The sequence below is a fragment of the Uranotaenia lowii genome, chromosome 3 (genome assembly GCF_029784155.1).
Source record: "Uranotaenia lowii strain MFRU-FL chromosome 3, ASM2978415v1, whole genome shotgun sequence".
NCBI lineage: Eukaryota > Metazoa > Arthropoda > Insecta > Diptera > Culicidae > Uranotaenia > Uranotaenia lowii.
The window spans coordinates 32551591-32577472 of record NC_073693.1 but is presented as its reverse complement, the minus strand read 5'-3'; the positions used below and the strand labels follow the sequence as shown (position 1 = coordinate 32577472).

The 25882-nt window shown below is 33.6% G+C and overlaps 2 protein-coding genes across 5 annotated transcripts in view; one reads left to right on the top strand and one right to left on the bottom strand.

The window, feature by feature from the left end:
• The window catches only part of LOC129756720 (serine/threonine-protein kinase N), a 295803-nt gene that overhangs the window by 58557 nt on the left and 211364 nt on the right, over nucleotides 1-25882 (bottom strand). The window lies entirely within an intron of this gene.
• Nucleotides 14228-16443, top strand: LOC129756723 (UDP-glycosyltransferase UGT4-like). The gene is made up of 4 exons (XM_055753718.1): nucleotides 14228-14365; nucleotides 14545-14764; nucleotides 14820-15313; nucleotides 15376-16443. Exons 2-4 carry the CDS (start codon nucleotides 14600-14602, stop codon nucleotides 16277-16279), a joined length of 1563 nt encoding a protein of 520 aa, XP_055609693.1. The 5' UTR covers nucleotides 14228-14365; nucleotides 14545-14599; the 3' UTR covers nucleotides 16280-16443.

Genomic DNA, 25882 nt, shown 5'->3' with positions numbered 1-25882 from the left:
AAGACTGCAGAGTGATGAACAGGAAAATCAAATTAAATTGTTGTCGTGAGCAGAAAAAACTGACAACTGGTTCGTTAACTGCCTGAATTGTAATCTATGAGAAAAATGCTAGAATAACATGTATTGCGCAAACTTTCATGCTGTTTATAATTCAAATTTCCGTGAAAAATCTTTAAACTTAATTATGATCGAAGTTATAAAAGCTTTGAAATGAAAAAGGCAGCATTTCCAAAATTGTTGAAACTCTTTAAATTTTTAAAAATTTGTAAAAAAAAACAAATTAGTCAAAATAATTTAAAATTTGCCAAAACTATCAAGAAACTTGAAGTTGACATATTTATTTATATTTCCTAATTTGCCAAAATTGTCAAACTTGTTGAAAATCAATTAAAAAAAATCAAAATAAAAGATAATTCAGTCTTAAAAAATAAAAACAAAGAAAAGATACAAAAAAAATTTCTCTGTCTTCACAACCGATTCCTCAAACGAAAGTGATGTCGGCGGTTTCCTTCTGTTCGAACAATTCGCAAAACGAGATTTTACTCTCTTGGACGACTGGTTATTTTTGAAAAGGCATGTAACAGAAAAAAAAATCAAAAAAAAACAGCAACTTAAACAATATACGCCAATGTTGTCACACTGTTGTCGACGAGAACATATATGTTTCCGATTCGACCGCACAGATCTTGTACCTCGAGTTTAAAACACACTAAAATAATCGGTTTACCAACCTCCGGCTGCTGGCCGTCGCCATTGTTGTTGATGTTGTCGTCGTCCGGCGGAAACGGAAACTCCTGTTGTTGGTCGTAGTATTTTTTGGACGATTTTTTCTTGGAGCGTCGGCGGATCCAGTTCATAATTCTAAAGTGCCAAAACAGATGTTTATATTTCACAACTCTATAAACGACGTGAAATAATTCCCCACTCTAAGTCAGGTGAGGGACGCCCGTATCAAAACTATCTCAAGAATGAGTCAAATCCGCAACACGACAGAATACCGGCTTCGGTTACGTTTACAACTTTCGATATCTCGAATGTCACTTTAATAGCGCGCCTCTACCGACCGGGCGTTAGGAGGAAATACTAACAACCGAAAATCGAAATTCGAGCCGAGAAGGATAAAGTTTAATTTGCGAGAAAAAAAAGGAAACACAAGAGAGAGAGGCGCCGGCCGCCAATCGGTGCAGATTGATTATTGACTGACTGGCTGACCGTCGCTGAAACGAGATTTTGTGTGTGCGAATTTTTAACTGCCGCTCGACTGAGAAAAACGCCAAAAATAATACGATTTTTTTAACGGTCTGTTACATTTGGGAGGAAGACTTTTGCCGATAATCGGTCTCCTGGCGAGACAACAATAAAAATAAAATTACTAATCCTAGTAATTGTTATTCAATTTTTTTTAATAGTCTCAAGACAGAGTCTTGACGATGATTTTGAGTTCAATGAACCATGCCAACGAAAAAAAAGATCTTGTGAAGGATTTCCAGAGACTCTTTAAAAGTGAAAAAATATATATTAAAAAAACAGAATTTAGAATGTCCAGAAGAGCACTTTCAACCAGTTCAAGTATTCTAATTCTAGTGTTCTAAATCCTCGTTCGTTTAGTTTTGTGCAAACACATTAAACCACTTTAAGCGCCGATGATAGATATAGTACGATTTGTAAATTTCTTCTTTCGGGCAAGCAGCTATTGTCTGGGATGTGCATTCGAGGGAAAAAAGGTGAGCCAAAAGAAATCCTTGAGATTTGGAGCTGAAATTAGAGCTACTGATAAGCATCAGTTGTAATTAGAAGATAGCGTGGTTCCATAGAGAGCGTTATTAATTGTCTCACACTAACAAAAGTTTCTAAAGAGGTGGCTATACTGTTCAATGGATAGCAAGTCTTGTAAAATTTTGTTGAAATTCTATTTTTTTGAACTTTGAAAAATCCTACTGGGGAAGGTGGATTTGAGACTCTCTGGAGCCACTAGTGTTAAGTACTCATATAGATATGTAGACAAATTGATTTGGAACATACTTAAATCAACAAATACAAATTTTGTTAGAACAGTAATGATCTTTTTACGGTCAATACGACCAAATAATTAAGAAATACTAAGCAGCGGTGTGTAGACTCGCTTCGGAAAGAATCATTCGGCTGATTTTTTCCGAGTTTAACTTGTTGTGTGCAGATTGATTTTATCTTCGTTCCAATCATGACGCGATTGCACACAAAACGAAGAGAACATTTCCGAATTGATGTTTTCCATGCCTCGCAGGAATAAAATCATACCAACGAAACAACAGAACGAAGCTTACCGTACACGAATGCTCACGAGCGATCGTTGCCCGACGGACCGAGTTAACATTCCTCGCACCCTTCTCTCGCTCGTTTCCCGTTCCCTTGTATCTATCAATTTAAGCCACGCCCCCATGCGTTGTCCGATTGATGTGTTCGGCTGCCGAACGAAAAAGATTTTTTTTAATTCGCAGAACTGTTCGTTTGCTTCGCTGATGTTTCCCAACCGATTGCTGTTTAGGGGAAAGGTTTCCTAAATGGGCCTATCGGGTTAAATTACCCTATGGCAGTTTGGCGAAATGGCTAACAAGACAGCTTATCTGACCCATGCATTTTGAGGGTGATACGATTAGAACATAAGGCAAGAAAGAATTTTATGAATTTATAAACTCAAAAAAATTTAAAAAATTATACAAGGTTTTGATACATTTTGATGTAATATTTCGACTTTTAAAAATTATACGTAAAGAAGTTTGAAACAAAAACTAGGATTGTTTTTGTTTCTTACTCAAATGAACTTTAGAAATTAAACATATTTCAGCTTTTGTGGACGTTTAATAATGATTATATAGTGGAATAAAAGAGTGTTTTTGTATGCCCCCATCATGTTTGTAAAATGCCTCCATCCTAAAATAACAGGTTAAATAGAATAAATAAATGATTTTTATCACTGAACCTTCAAATCCAAGCTCTGTATGACATCTTAAGAATGAATTGAAGATCTAAAGACAGATTTGATAAAGTTTTTCTCATGGATGAACTGCCTCCATAGTATGGCAACCCTAACTTTTGTTTTATTCCACAAAATTATAATATAAATAGATTTTTATAAAACTTCAGCTTTGTCGTACGGAAATTACTACTTTCTAGCAGTTTCAATGAAATTATACGGAAATATTGCCCAAAAAACAGAAATTTTGTTCAAAACATAAATAGGCGCATTTAGCCCGCACGGTTTGAGGTTCGGCATTTTAGACAACACTTACAATAACATCGTTTTCTTGGAAACAGAAGAAAATTTTAACATGAAAATTACTCCATTGTATAGAAAACAGATGACTGCACACGTGTATATAGTTTTTCTACACATATTCGATGTGATATTTGATTAAATCAGTGTTTAGCTTAATAGGCGCATATAGCCCGCTCCTCCCCTACTCCTGCCGAGTTTACCCGAAGCTTACTTCCTGATGCTTTCCGAATTTCCGAGTTGAACTTTAGATAGCATCATTGCAGATTGAGTTTAACGAAATAAAATCGTTCTGCAAAGAAAGGCAAAGTGCGAGTATGTAGACTCGCGATTTTAACATCTCTGATACTAAGTAAGTGACAGAAAATCATAATCGATATGATAGATGTGTTTAATGGTTTTATTCCTTCTTAAAGCTTAGATCCTGGTGCTAAGAACATGACTTTAAAAATGTGTGCCTGCTGGGTCTCTACTTATGAGAGATGCCAAGAGAAGATTTTGTGATCAATTATTTCGTTTTTCCACAAGCCTCCGATGCAGTGGATCTCAAGAGAAAAAAGTATTTTCAACAATGCTTATCACTTTTTATTGTTGGCGGACTCATATTAATTTTTCCCCTGAATTCTCAAGTTCATTCAATATTTCTATAATAATCAGTAAATATGTGCAAGCAAAATTCCGTTTATGGAAAGGGGTGATTTTATATTTTTAAATGGTGGTTTATCAAATGCTTGTGGTTCGCATTGAGAGAAAAAGTTATTAAAAAAAAAAAAAACACTCAACTGACTTGGTCAAAGCCAAAAGTTATCATTTTATAATCTGCAAATCAGCAAAATTAAAATACTTCAATTTCAGGAATAAATTATGATGATGTTTGTTATTTTTGTCATATTTGTGATTTTCATCATTTTACTCCATTTCTTACTTATTTTTGTCATTTTTAGTCTATTATTTGTATTTGTTTTTGAATTTTATGAAATTAATTATATTTATTTTTGAGTGCTTATGATGTTTTTTGCATTTATTGTTAGAATTAATTAACATTGAAGAACGTAAAACATATTTGATGTGTTTTTTTTTTTTATTAAATTGGTCCTTTAAAAGCCGAAAATATGAATTAGATAATATTGTTTAAAATACAGAACCGTACCAATATCGAGCCGGGTTTTTATTTACATTAAGGTGGCAGCCAAAATAGTCATGTTTAATCCCAAAAACGGGACCTGTGCAACATTTCAGCTCAATCGGACTCGATTAAGGAGTGTCTCAAAAGCGGAGATCAAAGAAAATTGAGAAAATCGAAATTTTATTTTTGATGCCAAATGACTTACAAATCCATATAACGTTGGGATTAGATTTTAATTTGGAGAATATTGGTCAAAAATAGACTTTAGAGCATTTTTTAAGGAGCTTAATTGAATCTATTTATAAACGTTTAAGAATCTGGTTCTAAAATAAAAAAAAACTTGATAGTAATTAAAAAACCTAAAAGATAAACTTATTTAAAGAGACAATGCATACAGATTTTAAAATAAAAACGACTAAAATATCAAAAATGACAAAAGCGACAAAAATGGCAAAATTTAAAAGTGGTCCAAATGATACGAACTACCAAACATATAATTAATGGAATAATGAAATAATAAAATAACAAACATGACAATGATTCCCAAAAACACAAAAAAATAAAAAATGTTAAAAAAAAAACAAAAACTGACACAAGCTTAACATTTCAGTCGTTTAATTTTTTTAAATAATATTTTAAAATTTGAGTTGTTTTCGTATTTTTTTCAATTTTTGTTATTCGAGTAGGTTTTGTAATTTTATAACTTCTGTTATTTTTGTAATTTTGGTTTTGTCATTGTTATAAAATATTTATATACTAGCTGATCCCGTACGAACTTCGTTTCGCTTTTAATTTTAAAGCTGATGATTTTGTATTTGGTTGGTAATTTGGACGCATTTTCACCAAAAAATTGCTAAAAATACTAAACAGAATTTGCAAGCGACCTATTTGCTTGTCTACCAAATGGAAATTTAAAATAAGAAATTGATTGACCGTCGAAGAGAACACCCGTGTACAAATTTTTATCTTTTTCGGATGCATCACAACGAAATTATGTCTAAAATATTTAAAAGGCAATATTAACGACCCCTTTTCTGTCGTCTTATTTAATATTTTAATTCATGAATCAATTGTCCGTTTTGTAAAACACCCGTGAATGAATTTTTTTCTGGATCTCATGCATAATAAAACAATCATTGCAAAAATATTAAACAGTAAATGTGGATGACCCCCTTTTCTGTCGTCTAATAGGAAGTTTGTTATCAGGGATCGATTCCGCGTCCTGCAAAACTCTCGTGTTTTAATTTTTGCCTCGATATGATGCCTAACAACGTAATTATTGCAAAAAAAATCGATTTTTTTAAAGACAAACGCTTTTACTGATTCCTTGTCAAATTTTAGACGTGAAATCAATTACACATGCTGTGAAACTCCCATGAGCAAATCTTCATTATAATCCGATGTATAATCAAGACAATGGGGCTTAGTCTGAGAGTCACGTGACGTGATGTGAAAATCGTCACCTCGTTGTGCCGACTCCAGAAACCACTCTAGGCTAGAAGTTTCAGCTCAAATGTCCTGTGATCGATTTTGGACCTCATTCATACTAACGTTTCTTCTCTGAAACTTTTCCTGGAGTCAGGGTAAAGAAGTGAAATTTTAAGAGTCACGTCACTCGACTCGCAGAATAACCCACAATATAGCAAAAACAGTGAACAGATAACATGGACGACCATTTTTGCCGACTCCTGACTCGAGATTTGAAATCTGAATCAATTGAGCGTTCCTCAAAACTTCTATGTGGAAATTTTCATCTCAATCCAATGCATAATAACGTCAATACTGCAAAAACATTGAACAGTTTATATGGACGACTCCTTTGGCCGACCCCTTCTTCAAAATTTGATAACTGGAATCGATTGTCCGTTCCTCAAGATCTCCGTCTGCAAATTTTTATCTCAATACAATGCATAATTACGCCAATATCGTAAAAACATAAAAAAGTTGATATGGATGACCCCTTTGGCCGACCCCTGATTCTAAATTTAATACCTGTTATCGTTTGCTCGTCCCTCACAACACTCATGTGCTAATTTTCATATCAATCCATAATGCATAATGCATAATAACGTCAATATAGTAAAAACACTGAACAGTTCATATGGACGACCCCTTTTGCCGACCCCTGACACAAAATTCAATACCTGGAATCAATTTCTCATCTCTCAAAACCCCTATGTGCAAATTTTTGTCACAATCCGACGATAAATAACGTCAATATCGCGAAAACAATATTTGTCTTGTATGGACGACCCCCTTCAGAAGGGGTCATCCGAAAATCTAAAAACATTTTTCATCATTTCTGGTCCTAATGAGTATCCATGCCAAATTTCAGCTCTCTAGCTCTTAAGATGGCTGAGCCTATAGTGGACAAACACACAAACAAAGAAACAAACAAACCCACAGAAATTGCTTTTTATATATATATAGATATATTTGTAATTGATTTCATAGAAATAATACTTAAAGTTCCCTTATTTTTAATATTTTTGAATATTTTCTATTTTGTTAGTTTAGACTTTTCTTTTTTGAAATTTAATTAATTATAATGAATTATTGTTTAAAACTGTGTGATTCAAAAAATCATTCAAATGCGTTTTTTTTCCTTTTAAACTATTTTAGGAGCACCTACGTGGGAAATGAATGAACCACCCTAGTAAAAATAAGTCTAACATTTTAGAATGGAAAACAAAAAAGTGACAGATGGTTGTAAACACTGCGCTGGATTCACGCACACCGACGTACGGCTTGACTCGAAAATTGAAATTCGTTTTTTTTATTCTAAACCGTTTTGTCACAAGTAAGTTTGAAAAAAAATCCATAAGTATGTGGCTCGAAAAGTAAATTTCGATTTCTCTGATTGGATTCTTTGGCCCCACCTAAGGTGATTTTTGAGGGTCGAAAATCGAAATTTCGAGCACTATAGGCACTCCGAAATCAAGTCCGACTGAGCTTTGGGTACTTGTTTTTTCAAAACAATGAGACTTAAAGACTGTCCCGACTCAAATTGTATCATTTAAAAAATGATGCAAATTGTATTTTTCCAATTGTCGATTTTTCGAAAGTTGGAAAAAATTACGTCATTCGAAGACCGACGATGCAAATTTATTTTGTACAAATTCGGAAAAATCCTCAATTTTTTTCGGGTTGGCACAAAACACTTTGAATTGGGTAGCGAACGGCGAGTTTTGATATCAATCGTGATTTGGAATTCTGAGCATTGAAATGAAGAAGAAATACAGTCAAAATAGATGTTTAATCAGCTATCATTAGCACATGCGTGTGATAAGAGTTTGAAGTGAAATTTTTATTTTTAGATCAGGGCACTATGGGGTAATACACAATCAAAACCAAAATCGTTATTTTAATTTTTAATGATATTTTATTATTAAAAACCTCAATTAGATTATCCAAACTTGTAATACGTGCAACTAGCATTTAATTGGGATTTATTCTTTTTTTGGATCAAAATATCGATTTGCCAATAAGCAGTTTACATTTATTGCTCCAGCCGTCAGCTGCAAACCACTGAACCGATTAAAAAAAAAAGTTGTCATGGAATCGTCTTGCAAGCTGATATGTTTTTATTGAATTTGTATAGTTTTAATGGCGTCAAAAAAAATGGAGATAAATACAAAATTGGTCGATGAAAATTCTGAATAAAACCTGAAACTGCTGTAAATATTTTCTGCGGAAGCTTTTCGTATCTGGATCTGCATTTGTGGGTCAGTTAAAATGCCCAACTAACAGTGTTCGGCATCGCTAACTGAAAAATTAGCGCCGCTAGTTAAATCGCTAACTCATTCAAAGTTAGCGATCGCTAATTAAGTACGCTAAATGTGCCGAAAAAGTTATCGCTTTAAGCTTAAAGCGATAATCGCTAATCGCTGGCTGTTGAACAACATTAAGGCCGGAACAAATATCAAATTCTCCATTTGTAACGCCCTTCCCCCTTCTATTTTTTCAACTCCCCAAGCAAGAATAAATAAAGTTTCAAGTATTTCATTTCGATAAATTGACCGATTTAACACAGTAAAACATAACTGTCAAAGATGGGAATTTTAGCATATGCTCAATCTGCTGATATCTTTCTGTGTTCTACAAATAAAAAAAGAATTTTTGAACAATTACCAGAGCAAAAAACAGAACGTGGAAGATGGGAGCTATTTTTTCAATTCTGTTTAATAATTTACTCGATTTATCGGCTTCGTGCAAAGCCGATAGTATGCAATTTTGTTTGCAAACAATCTTTTGTGCAATTCATTTCCTTTTTTGCATTATTATTACACTATCCTCATTTAAAATCTTTAAACTGTTTTCCCATTTTTTAAACTTGCAGGAGCATTATCAAACGTGAGCATTTTTTCAATTTCGTTTTGAACTTAAAATGAATATTGCAATGAATTATTAACAACTGAACAATATCAATTCATTCTATGGAGATTTTATCTTATTTGTATATGAATTGATCTGTAAAATCTCTAAAAAACTGTATTGTGAAAAGTAAATATAACACCTTTTATTATTATCTTCTTCTGTAAATGTTGCGTGCTATTAGAGGGGAAAATGACACTACATACATCTTTCCTCTAATTTCAGTACGCATTCCTCCAATAAATCCAATTAATGATGCTCAATGTCACCTTAACTTGATTAATGACAAAAATTTCATTCTATCACTAAATAATTCGAAAGATAGATACAAATACATGGGAGTTAGCAGTCTTCAATTAGCGGAACAAAATAATAGCGGAACTTTGTAGTTCGCTAGATGTTCCGGTAATTTCGGATCTATTTGAGACGGATTACTATTTTTTGTAGCAGTATATATCAGCTCAACTGAAAGTGTATTACATGTTTTAGAATTTTTTAAATATTTGTTAAGACTAAGATTACTTACAAATTTTATAGTTAACCTTCTCTCCTTAGGCTTTTACTGACAGGAATTAATTCGAATCCTTTTGATCTTCTTCTTCAAACTGCCTTATAATCAACCTAGTTTAAATTTATAGATTTAGTTTCCTTCTGTCAATAGTGATTTGTTACAACTTACAATGATAGTGTCTATTATGCACAGCGGAGAAGGTATTTTGCATAGATGGATGATTATAACCTCTTTGAGGTTATGTTTGATACTCTTATCAAACTAACTTGCGAGTTATTGCATTTGATGCAATTTATCTTGGCTGTATCAGGTAAGTATTTAGGTAAGTATTTTTTAGTTGTTTGATTTAGTATCATACTCACAGTTGCCTTATTTTAACTTTTCCAGCCTTGGGCTAATAATTGTCTAAACGTGCCAAATTGAATCTCCTCGTTTAACCTTATCAATCGTGTCCTATATTCGTAAGTATGTTTACTGTGATTATTATAGTGATAAAATGAATTATAGTGATTATTACTAACCGTGGATGATACTTTTTGTGGTAAAGCACTTTACAATCAAAGCCACTAATAAGTTAAAAGATTTCAACTGTACTCTAAACTCGCAAGCCTTTTCAACCAGCTCTCAAACTATCTATCTTTTTATTTTGTCTGTTCTACTTCTTCCCAGAGTTGCCATCAAATTCTGATGGTCATCCTAAATTGACACATGGCTATGGGCTGCCTCAACACTAGATCAATCATAAATTAGCGGCAAAATTAAACCGCTAGCAAAAAGTTAGCGGACTAACTAGCGATCAGCGGATTAGCGCTTTTGTTCCGAACACTGCCAACTAAGCTAGATAAAAGACTTCCACTCCATTTCGATTTATTCTAGTATGGATCGTTGTAATATTCAAATAATGCCTTGGAGATATCTGGACCCAAGGTGATCAATTTTGAATCTGAGGACATGATTCTTCCCAAAAAAAATTGAGTTATTTGCCACATACACAACGATAACATCTCGAGGAGTACATCCCTTAAGAAGGAATGAAGAAAAAGTTGAACTCTGTTAAAAAAAACTGCACAAAATTTGATTGAAGTAAATATTCACAAAGCTCACTAATGCGTTATATTTCGTTGCCTGAAAATTTGGAAAAATCGGTCAAGCAGTTTATTTTCTACAGCTTTTTTTTCCCGTGATGCAATTTGAGTCAGGACAGGCCTTACATTTATTCCGCTAATAGATATGATAATCAGGTTTTTTATACCAAAACCGAAGATATTTTAATGAAAGTTATACGTAAAAGTGTGAGAGGGCTTAAAATTTTTCAGTAATTTAATCTTGAAGCTCAAAGGTTATTCAGATTACGGTGATGGTAATATGCTAAGAAAATAATTTATGTTGTCCTTTACTGTAACCGAAAACTTTTACCTTCTTTTCAGTCTACACACCATCTGCGCGTTTTATAAGAGTAAATGCTTCATTTTTATTATTTGCATGACATTTACTATAGGATATGATGCCTTGATAATACTACAAAACTGCAAGTTGAGATAATGAATTCTACTGTTGAACTTTTGAACTTGAATTTTGAAATTTGAAACATAATGCGGTGAATTTCGGATTGAAAAATCGATTCATAAATCAATTTAATTTCAAGTTTGGATTCATAATTCAAATTTTAATTTTGATTTCTGACGCTTATTTTGTTTTCGGATTTTTTTAAATATCACCTTAACTGTGTTTATCAATTAACCAAATAAAATGATGGCATCCTAATATAATTTTTTCTCGCAGTTTTCCTCGCATGGCTCTATTTTCGATTCTCACAAGCAAAAATTGTTATTGTTCAATTCATATAAAAACAACTTTCGTCCATAAGATGTTTCCAAAAATTAGCAATTCAGAAAATTAGTTGACCTACAGATGAGTAAGGACTTTATGAATAAATTACTTAATTCATGTCTCTCTTTTAACGGACTATTAAAGTTCAATTTTTATTTTTGCATTAAATTAATATGTTATTTTAGTCGGACGCTTCAAAATAACTCCCCCATTATAAATGTCTTTGTAGAATTTCTGCTCATGGCATGCATGCATTAACCAGTGTGAATTCAACGTTTGAATTCACATCAGAACTATAAGGTCGCAGAATTCAGACATGTTTTTTATTCCTTTCACTTATTTCTTTGTTCTAATTTTAAGGTCTATTTTTACAAAATCTTCGCAAAGAAAGTGCTCAAAAATACAAAATATAAAAATTCTTTGATTAATTTGACCGCTATAAAAGTTAATTACCAAGACTTAACGTATTAAAACTTCAATTATGAAAAAAAACCTATTTATTTCAAACTTATTTTATTCACTGCAGTGCACAACATGCATGGTCGAGAAATTATTCAACGACGTTTCTTTGCTCGATAAATGCATGAGCTGAACTCAAAAATCCCTATTTTCAAGGAAATTCTCGACTTTTCAATGACAATAAAATCTCGACATTTCCGTCATTTAGCGAATGTTTAATCATCATGAGATGAACGACTATGTATTGTAAATTTTATGAAAAAAGTATCGCTATCATGAAATGGACGAAATTCAGGATTTAATAGGTTTATGTAAAGTCATTAGTATTTTGAGACTACGAAGAGTTATAATAGCTCATTTTTAAACATGAAGTTGACAAAGTTTGATAAAGTTAAAAAAATAATCTTTTCTCTCTATTCACAGTTCAACATGTGCACTAGACCGCTGCAAGCTTTGTGTAGAAATTACAAATTCTTATATTTTTACACCTCCCATAACTTTTTTTTGTTGTTTTTGCTGCCAGAAATAGCAATATCATTTTTTGAAGCGATCCATTCAGTCCTGAATTAGCACAACGAGTTTTAATTTTGTATGGAAATTTGTATGGGAAATCAAAATTTTTCATTCAAAAATCTCCAGAGATGTAATGAAAGTTCCAAAAAATATAACTTTGGATGAACAGTATTGCTTGATTCTTGCAGTACAATTCATGTGAACAAAGCACAAACCTCACTTATACCCCAGAAAATTTATTCGATGTTATATAGTTTTTTTTTACAAAATTATGTTTTTTTTTTTAATTTTTACGTTTTTGTTTGCTTATTTGAAAGCTGTGTATCCGTAGGATGAAAATAAAAAATCTCAAAATATTGCTTTACATTACCAGAGAATTTATTGATTTATATAACCTTTGCAAAAACATTTCATGCAATCATTAACAGCTCTAGCAAGCAAAGTCTGCCATTTTCAATGGATTCAGATTTTTATTTTGAAATGATTACATTTTTTTCATGAAATGCTTAGCTGCTTATCATGTTAGCAAAAAATGAAGCTTGAGAATAGTCAAATCCAAAAATTAAAGATCGACTTCATTTCAAGCTTATTTGAATTTTCTGGATGATTTAATGTGCAAAAATGTCTTCTTCCATACAAATTTCCATAAAAAATTGAAATACGTTGCGCTAACTCAGAAATCAATCAAATCATCTCAAATTTTAAACTGATGCTTGGTGACCCAAAAGGCATCGAAAAAACATATGGAAGCAAAAAGTCATTTTTGCAGCTGTCTAATGTTCATCTAACTGCAATTGATTTAAAATTTAATCCAAAAAAAAATCAATCAATAGTTTTGGCTTTCTCGGTATCTTTTCTCGTATTCTTGCAGTTTCACTTAAGAGGTTTTTCAAGTTTGAAAACTATGTTTAAACATCTTTTGCATCTAATATGTGATAACGTTTGAACGATCAACTAGGACAAGAAGTTCGAAAGATTTAAAGCTCGCTGATACATAACAGCTTAAATTCATCAAGCCAAAGCCAAATGTTAACTACAATTTTTACTGTTTGAGGTATTTATATTAATACTAAACTATGTATAAGGAAGAATTTGGTCCGTAATTCAGTAAAAAAAAAGCTTAAACTTGTACAATAAAAATTCTTCCGCATATTGAACTGAGCATCAGAGTATAATATTGGCACAAACAAGATAAAGCTTTCAGAGGAGCATTCAGTTGAACCTACTTGATTTCCTTAAATGGCGAATGAAGGTGATTCACTTGCATAATTGACGTAGCCGGCAAAGGTAGGTAACAGCCTGTTGATAATATGTCACATTCACTTTAGGGTGGCAATGGATGTATGGGAAAAATTTATCGATGAATTTCTAAAACGGTCCAAATACATATTAAAGATCGTCCCAAAAACAGACAAGTGCAAAATTTCTTCTCAATCAGACACAAAGTTACATATTTTTTACCCTAAAAAATTACCTAGGGGAGGCCAGACGAAATCGGGAAAATCATTTTGATGCCAAATGACTTGAATAGATTTAAATTTTGAGGAAATACGTAACTTCGAACTCTTTGAGGCAGTCCTAAATCAATTCCGATTGATCTGAAATTTTCCCCTGTCAGTTGTTTCGGGTCAATTACAAAATTTATCCGTTTTCAAAATCTGATGATGAAATTTTTCCTATACATCCATGTCACCCTAATACAAATGCTCGCTTATCCTATAATTTGGCAGGTTTGCAATGGAGAAAAATGTTATTATTACCCACGACTTTTTGTCAATATTCCGCGACCGAATAGTAGTAACGTACGTGTGAGACATTTTCGCGATGTTTGTGAAGCGAGACAGCTCACAAACATCGCGAAAATGTCTCACACGTACGTCACTGTTTAACCTCTCCAATGACTTACTCGAAACAGCGGTCGTCGTCGGCGCAAATTTTAATCCAAACCAGAATACACACAACGGTCGCCTTCTCGCGGGATTCGTCGCGTTTTTAAGAATAAACAAACATCGCGAGAAGTTCGCGACCCACACACGTGGGTGAGCGTCAACGCTAACAGTCAAGTTTCGCTCAATGATGATTGTGATGTTCGTACACACAATTCTCAGACGTTATTCCTCGGGTTTTGCGTATGATGGTGTCAGTTAAATCAGGGAACGTTCGTTGGGATCGTTTAGCGCATTTTTTCCCAGACCAGTCTGAAATCGTACCTCCTGGTGGCGAAATCGGTTCGTCAGATTCTTGTTTGTCTCGTTTGAAATAAGTTGGTGAGCGCAATCCGGTCGATCGGTGATTTGAGGTAAATGATGGAACGTTTCCGAAGATTTATATTGAAAATTGGGGGTTCGATGGTGTCTTTTGGGAAACGTTATCTGAATTGAGTTATTTGGGTAGAGTTTCTTCGGTTGATGAGCTCATTCTGAGGGCGATGATACTGATTTATGAAGTTGATGCAAGGTTTTCCTTTATAAATTACAGATAACCCAGATTCCTGTTATCTTAGGTGGAGGCCAGAGCTTGAATCGGAGTAAACATGGCCCGATTAATGTCGATGGTTTTGCTCTGCTGGGTCTCGATTGCCGGATCGGGATTTCACGTCCATGGAGCCAGAATTCTAACCGTTTTCCCAACGATGGGCAAATCACATGTATTGGGACTCCAGGCATTGATGAAAAACCTTGCAGAACGAGGACATGAGGTAAGCTGAATTTGAAATGTCCCGATGAAAAACTAAGTTTTATAACTTTTTCAAGGTTACATTTGTTAGTATGTTCCCTCTATCGACGCCAGTTAAGAATTATCGGGAAGTGTTGGTTGAAGGCGATGACTCATTTGGGCCCCTGATGTCTAGCTTCATGAAGGGCGAGAATCGAAACATGTTCAAAATGATGCCCATAATTTTGGGAGGGTCTTTGAATTATACGAATGGAACGCTTCAATCGCCGCAGTTCCAAAAGTTGGTCCGGGAGGAGAAATTCGATCTGGTCGTTGTGGGATGGTTTATGAACGATTTCGTCGTTGGAGTTGGATCGCTCTTCGATTGCCCTACGGTTCTGTACTGTTCAGCGGGATTCATTAGCCTCACCAATATGGTTGGAAATCCGGTGGAAGTATCCTCGGTTCCTCATCTGATGCTGGGCAATATGGGTCCTATGACGTTTTGGGATCGCGTCAAGAATACTCTTTTCAATACGGTGGATTCCGGAATAAAACTTTACATTAAACACACCACTCGCCCCTTTTATGAGTAAGTATTGAATTACCATCATCAAAACTGGAAAACTAATCTTTAAAATTATTCCTTTTTAGTTACAATTTCCCAGCCGAGAAAGGTTTCCCATCTTACGAAGAAGCAAAACGAAAAGTTTCACTAGTTTTCTACAATTCTCACTTCACGCAAACCGTCCCGAGACCCTATCTTCCAAACATGGTCGAAATCGGAGGCCTCCAAATCAAACCCAAACCAGATCCTCTTCCAAAGGACATTCAAACCTGGCTCGATGGAGCCGATCAGGGAGCCATCTTCGTAAGTTTCGGATCCAACCTCAAAAGTTCCAGCCTCCGGCAAGACAAGTTGGATGCCATCATTGCCACCCTCTCAAAGCTGAAGCAACGCATCATCTGGAAGTGGGACACCGAAGAAATGCCCGGAAAACCAAGTAACGTCATGATTGGAAAGTGGCTGCCGCAGGACGATATTCTCGCTCACAAAAACCTGAAACTATTCGTTACCCATGGAGGTCTAGGAAGTGTTACCGAATCCATGTATCACGCAGTTCCGATTGTCGGAGTTCCCATCTTTGGGGATCAGGAAAAGAACATTGCCCAAGTTGTGAAGGAAGGTTGGGGTCTGGAGGTTGCCTTTGAGGATCTCACTGAGCAAACTCTAACAAGTGCCATCGATGAGGTCCTAAAAAATCCAAAATACACTGAGAAAGTTACCTACAAGTCCAAGCTTTACAAGGATCGACCTCAATCGGCGATGGAGTTGGCTACCTTTTGGATTGAGTACATAATTAGGCACAAGGGAGCTGATCATTTGCACTATCAGGGAGCGGATTTGAATTTCGTTCAACGAAACCTTCTGGACGTTTTCGCGCTTTTTGGCGCTGTTCTGTACTTAGTGTTTAAGATTGTTGCCTTAATTTTCGGGAAACTTAAGCGGCTGATTTGCGGTGCTGGCAAAAGTAAATCGAAGCAGAAGAAACACTGAATCGAGTGAAGTTTTGTGAAAGTTTACCGGCAAATTCTAGGGTGATATTAGATGCACTTATAGGCTCGATCATGAAACACGTTGTATTTTTATCATTCCTTAATTTTTTGGTGCAATAAGTAATTAAGAAATTTTAAATAGTCAGTCTGAAAGATTGAAATAAACTGCCTTAAAATTTTTAAACTTTTGAAAACTGTTTTTTCCCTAAAACCCAGCCTATTTGAATCTTTAAAAACGTTACCAGCTAGTCGTCGTATCTTGGCTAGAAAAAATAAAAATCTGATAATTGGTAGTAATGATAGGGTAGTGAATTTTCTGATCTTTCTCGTACAAGTAGGTCTTAACACATTGCAGACCAAATGCGAGATATCTCTTTTTTTGTCGTTTGACGCAAGTTGCGCTTAATCGAGAAGCATAATTCAAATGTGGCACATTTTATTGACACACTTTGTTCTACATAATTGTGTACAATACTTTCATAACTCAAAGATACTAAATTTGTAAAATTTGGCCCAGGCGTTTCTGAGATAGAAAATGCCAAAATCTAGTTATGACTTTTTTGATAAAATGTCTCCTTATTTCTTGCGTTCTTCGTCCAACTGATTTTCTCTACAGGGCAATTTGGACATCAGTATAGATACAGTCGAATATGTTTTTTTTTGGAAAAAATTCTTCAACTTTAAACCCGATTTATTTATCCAGTTTCAATGAAATCACGACATCTGAGATTTCATTTTTTTCGAAGTTTTTTTTTTAATTTTATTTTCTTGAAGTTTTTTCAAAAGCAAAATCGTACTAATCACTGTTAAAACACTTGTCTTACCTTTAGATTAATTCCAACTCCACGTGTCAATATCACTTTCCTATGAAGAGATTAATCACCGTAATTTATGTTTGTTACTTTAATTTATCGGCCTTATCGGCGAAAAGTTATGTCGTTTTAAGTAGGGACGTCTTAAGATTATGAAATTTATATAGATGATTAGAACGTTAGATGAAATGAAAGATGATGAAAATGAGCGAGTAGAATTATTTAGAAGCATTATCATCACATCCAATTTTTGTCCGAACGGGCCAACCAATCATGTTCCAATAAGAAAAATTCGTGGCTACAACTTTGTCCAAGACATCAAAGTGATACAAACTGAGAGAACAGAGTTGTGAATGTGAGTTTACACACATTTTTTAAGCTAAATAATTATTGATTGTTATTTTTTTGTCAAAAGTACACGAACTGAACTTAATGTTTTTCATTGATACTTTTTCGATTCAAAGAAAAAAAAAAGAATCTCTACTTCATTGCCTTTTTTGTCAGAAATCTTTAGGTACTGATACCAAATCAAATCGAGATAAACATCACTAACTTTGACGAGAAGCAATTTTTTTCTTTGTATCAAATTAAAAAATGACTATCAAATTCAAGTTTGAAAAACATTAAGACAAGAGGAAAAAATTTATTCAACCGGAAACCGGAATGCAAAATAGTTTTTCAAATTTGAAAAAAAGACTCTCATGGATTTTTTCTGAGATCCTCTTCAAAGTCTTTTGAGATTCGTTTGAGACTCTTGTAAAACCATATCAAAATTATTTTAAGATTGATTCGATACTCTTTGTAGATTGTTTTCAGAACAAGCTTAGCTCCTCTCAAAGCCATTTTTTAGGACTTGATGAGAATCTCTGAGGGAATTTCGAGGCACTTTTGGCACGAGTTTTTTTGACTCTATTTGACACTTTTGACCTTTTTCAAACTTTTTTGAGACTTAAAAAAAACTATTTAGAGGCTCTCTTAATGTTTTTATAGATTGCTTCAAGATGTTTATAACTGTTGTGAAGTTGTTTCAAAACTCTTCTGAGTCTCTTTTAAAGTTCTTTCAGCACTCTGGAAGCACTTTAAGGTATTTTAGAGACACTTTTACGACTGTTCTGAGACTATTTAAGGAATTTTTGAGACTCTTTTTGCACTTTCCCAGAGAAGATTGATTCTCATTTGGGCCTATTCTTCGGAGATTTCTTCACACTCTTTAGAGACATAACTTGAGACTCTCTCGAGACTCTCTAAAGACTGTTTGGTGTATATTGTGGGGCTCTATCAATACTCTTCAGAAAATTGAAAGAAAATTGAAAATTCTAAAACGGATAAAAATGATAAAAATTAATAATTTAATAAATAACAAAACTGAAAAAAAGTTACAAAAGGACAAAAATTAATGAAAAAAAAAAAAAATAAAATTAATGAATATAACAAAACATACAAAAATTGAATACTGGCTATTTCTGTGATTTTTGCAGTTTTACCTCTTTTTTTTAATTTTTGTCAACTGTCATTTTTGTAAATTTTGTTGTTTTTGTAATATTTTTGCGTTTGAAATTTTTCATAATTTTCGTATTGTTTTTTCGTTTTGTAAATCGGTGACATTGAAATTTAATTTTCACTATTCTTTATTTGTTTTTAAATTATAATTAGATACGCCGTGCTGTAAAACATCTGGATTACCCTAGTGACAAATTATGTTTAAGAAACCTAATAAACATTCAGATGGGTGACAAGTCGTATGAAGCGATTTTTGATTTATTTTATAATGCTACTATGACGCCGCTGGTTTTCTGAAATACAGTCCAGAAAATCGATTTTTCGCCTAATTTATTTTAAAGATAGCACCAGAGTCGACGTTTTATGCATTTTAAAAAGTCAAAAAATCGAAACTGAGGTACCGTGAACTGGGGGAACTTTGATCACTTTTTTCATTCATTTTTTAATATTTAGGAAGGGGTTGCTTTTTTGTAATACCTAAAAGCTTTAAAACCCTTACTGAGGTGAGGAGTATTAAACATGATCATTGATTTCAGTAAATTCATACTACATTTGTGGTTATAATTAAATGTTTGTTACAAAACCAGATTTCAAGTTTCGGGGTAACTTTGATCACTCTGGTTTTTTTCGTATCTTAACATCTTCAAAATTATTGTGTTGATGCCATTAAGCACAGAATGCTCAAAACATCGATAACAGTAAATTTTTGTTAGACTCAATTGAATTTTTCAACGTTTTCTTTCAAAAACAAATATACTCAAAAGATGGACGATGTTTCTGCATACATTTAGGGGCAAAAATAATAAACATTTCTCAATTTTTTTGGCCTTAAAAACGAATAAAATCTTACCTTCATGCAATTCCCTAAGTCCTCGTTCTGTTCCCATGTTCTTTTTTTCTCTCTCAAATTCAACAATTTGATAGGGTTTGTAGATATTTTTTCTATACGGGCTTTTCCATGTAAAATGACCATTTTTTTCAATATCCAAAAATTATCATCAAATGACCATAAAAATAACACTTAAACTTAACCTAAACTAAGAAATGAGTTGAACTTTCACATTAAACAGCCCATTTGCTCCTACATGCTTAAATTTGATCAGGAGAGATGTTTGTTTGTGAGCCTTCAAAAAACCAGATATTTAAGGATTTTAAAATTATATTTTAAGTAATATTACTAGTAATATAAAAAATCTTTTAATAAAAACCAAATTAAGCTCGTTTGTACCTCAATTTACAGGCTTTCGAACGTAGTAAACAGTTTTCAGATATTTTAATTTTATACTTAGTTAATGATGATTATCTGCAAAAATTTCATGTTGATCAAAGTTACCCCGCAGATCAAAGTTCCCCCAGTTTACGGTACTCCTAAATGAAGTCCAACTGAGCTGAAATTTTGCACAGATCAGATTTTTTGGGCAAATCTACAAAGTGTCAATCTACAATCTGTTTTGAAAATTGACATGAGTTTGATAGGACTACCAAATAAAGAAATCTTCTTTTTTATTCGACAATTTTCTGTTGTCAAAGGAAAATAAAAATAACAAATCGGAACCAAATGTGGAGAATGATACCCGAAGAACAATAAACGACGTTATCTAAAGAGCTCTGGTCGCACCTTATCAGGGCCTCATTTTAATTTGCACACCTTTATCAAGTAAGTTTCGATAGATAGTAAACCCTGTGCGGCACAGGGCTGTGCCAGGTGCTTCGAGAATCATTCATGGGACATCGTGTGATATAAATTAAGTCCTCAAGAGCGAACCGGCTTCAGCAATTACAAGTATTTTTTATTTTTCTCTCGGTTTCTGCCCTTAGAGAATTTAGCCCTATAAATATGAGTAGATTCAAGAGATATTTTGTTAAGGTAAATTTCTTATTTGTGAAAATCAATAATACGTTCCAATCAAACAATGGAACCTATGGAAGATGATCGTTGCACACCGGTACCCCATTATAAACAAATCAGAAAGCGCAAATACTTTATTCAATCACTAGCTGATCCCATACGAACTCCGTTTCGCTTTCAACTTGGAAGAAGTCATGAACAGTTTGTATGAAAGCCAATTGCCAAGCATTTTTCCGATGCACTTTTGAATTCATTGTTAAGTAATAATTGCAAAAATATTGGTCGATCACTTTGTCTGTCGTCTGCTACTAAATTTGAAGTCAGAAATCCTTTAACCGTGCCAAAAAACCCCGTGTATAAATTTCGATACGATCATTGCATAACAACGCAATTATTGCCAAAAAGCTAATCCCCTTTCGGGGGCTCTTATACAATCTTTGATGACTGAAATTGATTGCCCTTCCCTCAAAACTCCCGTGTGCAAATTTTCAAAGCAATCCATTGTATAATAACGTCAATATTGCTAAAAATAGTGAAGAATTAATTTATATGGACGACCCCTTTCGTCGACCGCTGGCAAAACATTTGACATCTGAAATCGGTTGCTCGTCCCTGAAAACTACCGTGTGCAAATTTTCATCTCAATCCGATGTAAAATAACGACGATATTGCAAAAATATTGAAATGGACGACTATGATTATATGGACGACCTCCTTTGCCGGCCTCTTACACTGAATTTAATACCTGAAATCCATTGCTCATCTCTCAAAACTCTCGTGTACCAATTTTCGTCTGAATTCGATGTATAATAACGACAATATCGCATCAACAGTGAATAGTTAATATGGACGACCCCTTTGGCCGACCTCTGATTTTAGTTTTGATAAGTGAAATCTGTTGCTTGTCCCTTATAACTCCTATGTACAAATTTTCACCCCAATCCGATGTATAAAAACGTCGATATCACTAAGATACTGAAAATTTAATATCGACGACCCCTTTTGCCGGCCCCTTACACTGAATTTGATACCTCAAATCGATTGCACGTCACTCAAAACGATCGTGTACCAATTTTCATCTGAATATGATGTATAATAACATCAATATCGCAAAAACAGCAATCAGTTAATATGGACGACCCCTTTGGCTGACCCCTTACATAAAATTTGACACCTGAAATCGATTGCTTATCTTTCAAAACACTCATGTGCAAATTTTCAACACGATTCGACGAAAAGTAACGTCAATACCGCGAAAACAATATTTGTGTTCTATGGACGACCCCCTTCAGAAGGGGTCATCCGAAAATCTAAGAACATTTTTCATCCTTCCTGGTCCTAATGAGCATCCATGCCAAATTTCAGCTCTCTAGCCCTTAAGACGGCTGAGTCTATATATTTTTTTTTTTTCCTTTTTCCCGGGATTTTAATTATTTATGTGGAGAGTGAGTCTATAGAGGACAAACAAACAAACAAACAAACAAACAAACAAACAAACATACAGAAATTGCTTTTTATATATATAGATACATACGTAGAATCACGTTGTATTCGAACTAATTATCACATTAGTACTGTTTTCGTTCTGAAAAAAGATGAATACCCTACCCGCTGACTGCTTAATCTACCTCTGAAGATCAAAACTGGTTTTACTGAGCACCATATTTACTACTCTAATTATTTTTGTTATCTGGTGAATCATGACCAGCAGATTTCGATACCAGAGACGTTCCTAATGATTTCTGCCAGTCACAGTTCTGTAGACGATATTTACCAGCACCCAACGACGAATATTGTTTGTGTGTTTACGGTTATTTACCTATTGAACACCACCGTTCGATACAATTTAATTGTATTTGTGAATTTGTATATTAAATTAGAATATTAAAATCGTAAATTAAAAAAAAATATTTTTGTCCAAGACGGAATCAACAAATGACCTTCTTTGAAACATCCTTTTTTTGCAATATTTATATTTTTTGTCATGATATTCACATTTTTTCAGACAGTTTGCTCGGACACTCGCAATCAGGCAAACAAATATTGAAGTATCTCCTCAGCCTGTACAAGTGGACAAACGGAATATAATGTAGGTTGTAAAGTGTTAGTGAGTACGCGTAAGACGGTGCTTCAATCGGGGATAAACTTAAAAAAAACAATCCTTGAACTTTTTTTCTTGGAACCTTTGATGAATCAAGCACCTACACAAGCTCATTAGGTCAAAGGGATTGTAAAATTTGAGCAAAATAGGTATTTTACAATTCTATAATTTCCAGATCCATTGATCCCTATTGATAAATTATTTATACGGCCTTATCGATGAATTTTATGTTAGTGAGAACATTCAAGATTTGAAAATTTATCGATGGATAGAAGAAGATTAGAAGAAAATTATAGGTATTGAAAATGAGCAGATAGAAATTTTAAGAAGCATTTTCATCACATACTTAACTTTTGTTCAAGCATGGATCAAATATTCTGAAATGTTAGAATCGAAAAGTTCCCGTAAATGGTACAAGGGTTCTATTTATCCCTATTAGAATGCTAAACCTACTATCATGGTCAAAATAAATTCGATGCACGGTCCAATCAGTATGACCTTAATGTTGAAATGGTTGACTAATGAATGCTAAACCAGCCATGATTTTTTTTTCACTTTCTGTACAAACACAGTGAGCGTGAAGCGAAATGTTCATTCACCGAATGGATTTCGTAAGTTCGTTTTTAAAGGCTGGCCACAGTGTACGCGAATTGCAATGCGTGAAAAAAACCTTCGGTGTTTTGCAAAAATAAATTAAGGAAATGAATACACCAGGGCCTTGTGAGGACGTCGGAAAATAGATTTTTGACGACATTTTAAAATCAAAGATGACGGCTTCCGCCAAACTTTGAAATGCTTTAACCCTCATCCGCATTAGATTTCATTACCCTAATCAGCACTAGGAGTGTCAATTTGACACCACAAGCTCAAACCGTTATAACTTTTGGTGTGTTCAACCGATTTAAACATAACTTATATCAATAGAAACCTTGTAATGTCAGTAAAATATGGTTAGAACATTATATACAGCTAAAGTTACAAGTTTTCTCGTTATTCAGCTTGAAAGAAAAAAAAAATCCGAAAAAAACATGCCTCACGAAAACTGCTGTAGTTCATACACTGCCGGCCAAAAGTTTGGGATCACCCACTAAAAAACATGCAAATTTTGATCGTTCATATCTCAGCCGTCTTAGGACATATTGAAAATCTTCTGATCTCATTTGAAAGATAATGAGCAATAGCTATCTCGGAGGTATTTTGCCCAAATATAATGTTTTAGTTTTGAACTTAAATCATAACCTAAAGTTATAACATTTTCAAACAATCGCACTCAATATTCAAAGCCGATCATCTCGGGATAGGGTGGACCAAATCTCAAAATTTGAGTGGCATTAGAATTCCTGTTCTTTACTTCTCAAAACACAATCAAAAAAATTTGAGAAAAAATTCAAGAATGTATTTTTAATTAATAAAATAGACACTTGAGTTATCGTCCAAAAGTTTGGGATCACCTCTTTGTATGGTGAGTTTGGGATCATTCTTATAAAAACATGCAAATTTGTTTTATTCATATCTTTCTCATCTAACATCGTATTGCAGAGCTGAAGGGTTCATTTGGAAGCTTAGGAAATGTTGTTTTTTAATAAATTCATTCAAAAATTATATTTTAAATCCATAACCATAAAAAAATCACCTGAAATTAATTGTTTTTTTGAAAGTTCTCAGATTTTTTTTATAGTTCTCACCTTAAAATATAATTTTTGAATGAATTTATTAAAAAACAACAATTCCTAAGCTTCCAAATGAACCCTTCAGCTCTGCAATACGATGTTAGATGAGAAAGATATGAATAAAACAAATTTGCATGTTTTTATAAGAATGATCCCAAACTCACCATACAAAGAGGTGATCCCAAACTTTTGGACGATAACTCGAGTGTCTATTTTATTAATTGAAAATACATTCTTGAATTTTTTCTCAAATTTTTTTGATTATGTTTTGTGAAGTAAAGAACAGGAATTCTCATGCCACTCAAATTTTGGGATTTGGTCCACCCTATCCCGAGATGATCGGCTTTGAATATTGAGTGCGACTTTTTGAAAATGTTATAACTTTAGGTTAAGTTTTAAGTTCAAAACTAAAACATTATATTTGGGCAAAATACCTCCGATATAGCTATTGCTCATTATCTTTCAAATGAGATCAGAAGATTTTCAATATGTCCTAAGACGGCTGAGATATGAACGATCAAAATTTGCATGTTTTTTAGTGGGTGATCCCAAACTTTTGGCCGGCAGTGTATGTTCCACGTCCAAAAAAATATTTGCCTTATGCATATGAAAGCTGAAGTTAATGCTACATCATGGATACAAGAAATATTTTTTTAAATTTTTTTTAATGAAATGGTCACAAAAAGTTAAAAAAGTGGTCTAAAAAACCTACTTTTCATTCGATTGCTAGTAAATACTGTTTGAGCGATGGTAGAGTTTTAGAAAAAATATGACTACGAAATCTATTGAATTTCCAACATTTTGCTGTCTTTAGATTTTTGATGCAACAAAAATTGAATTTACTGGAATTTTTCAAAGTTCACTACTTTGCGCAATTTTTTTTACAAATTGAAATTTCATCTGTTTTTGTGGTCCACCGTCAGGTTGTACCCGGATTATCAGTGCTTTTACTTTGTTTGGACCAATCAAAAGTATATTCACTGGAAAGCTTATTTAATCTACATTCTAGTGAGGTGCAACAAATCACGCTGTGAGATTTCACAAAAATATGAAAATTATAAACGTAAAATCATTCCTGAATTTCTAGAACTACAAGCACCACGTCCAGCAAAACGTGTTTGTTTGCTCTCCGAGTAGGTACGGTGGGTGGTGATTCGGGCAGAGAGCGAAGCCGACAGACCAAGAAATGCACGACACGCATCGTTATTTCGTCAAAATAAACGACAAATAAAATGACAAAGCCATGTCCAAAATATAAAATCAATAAAAATATGACAGATGGCATAAAGTTGAAAATAAAATGAAAAAAAAACTGACAAAACAAAAAAAAAAATGAATTTTCCTATCGACTGATCCAGTAATGTTGAAAAAGTTTCTCGTCGATTTCAGTCTCAAAAAATCATAAAACGATGTTTATTTGCTACATCCGATGTTTCGGCACGTTTATTTTGCGTGGACAATTAAAACGAAAAATTACTTTTCCTTGATAAAGGCGGATGTAGTAAATAAACAACGTTTTATGATTTTTTGAGACTGAAATCGTCGAGAAACTTTTTCAACAAAAAAAAAATGACAAAATAATTAAAAAAAATTTACAATAATGACAAAACTCGACAAAACTTTGACAAAAATTTAACAACATTATGGAAAATATGACAAATCTGTATAGCTC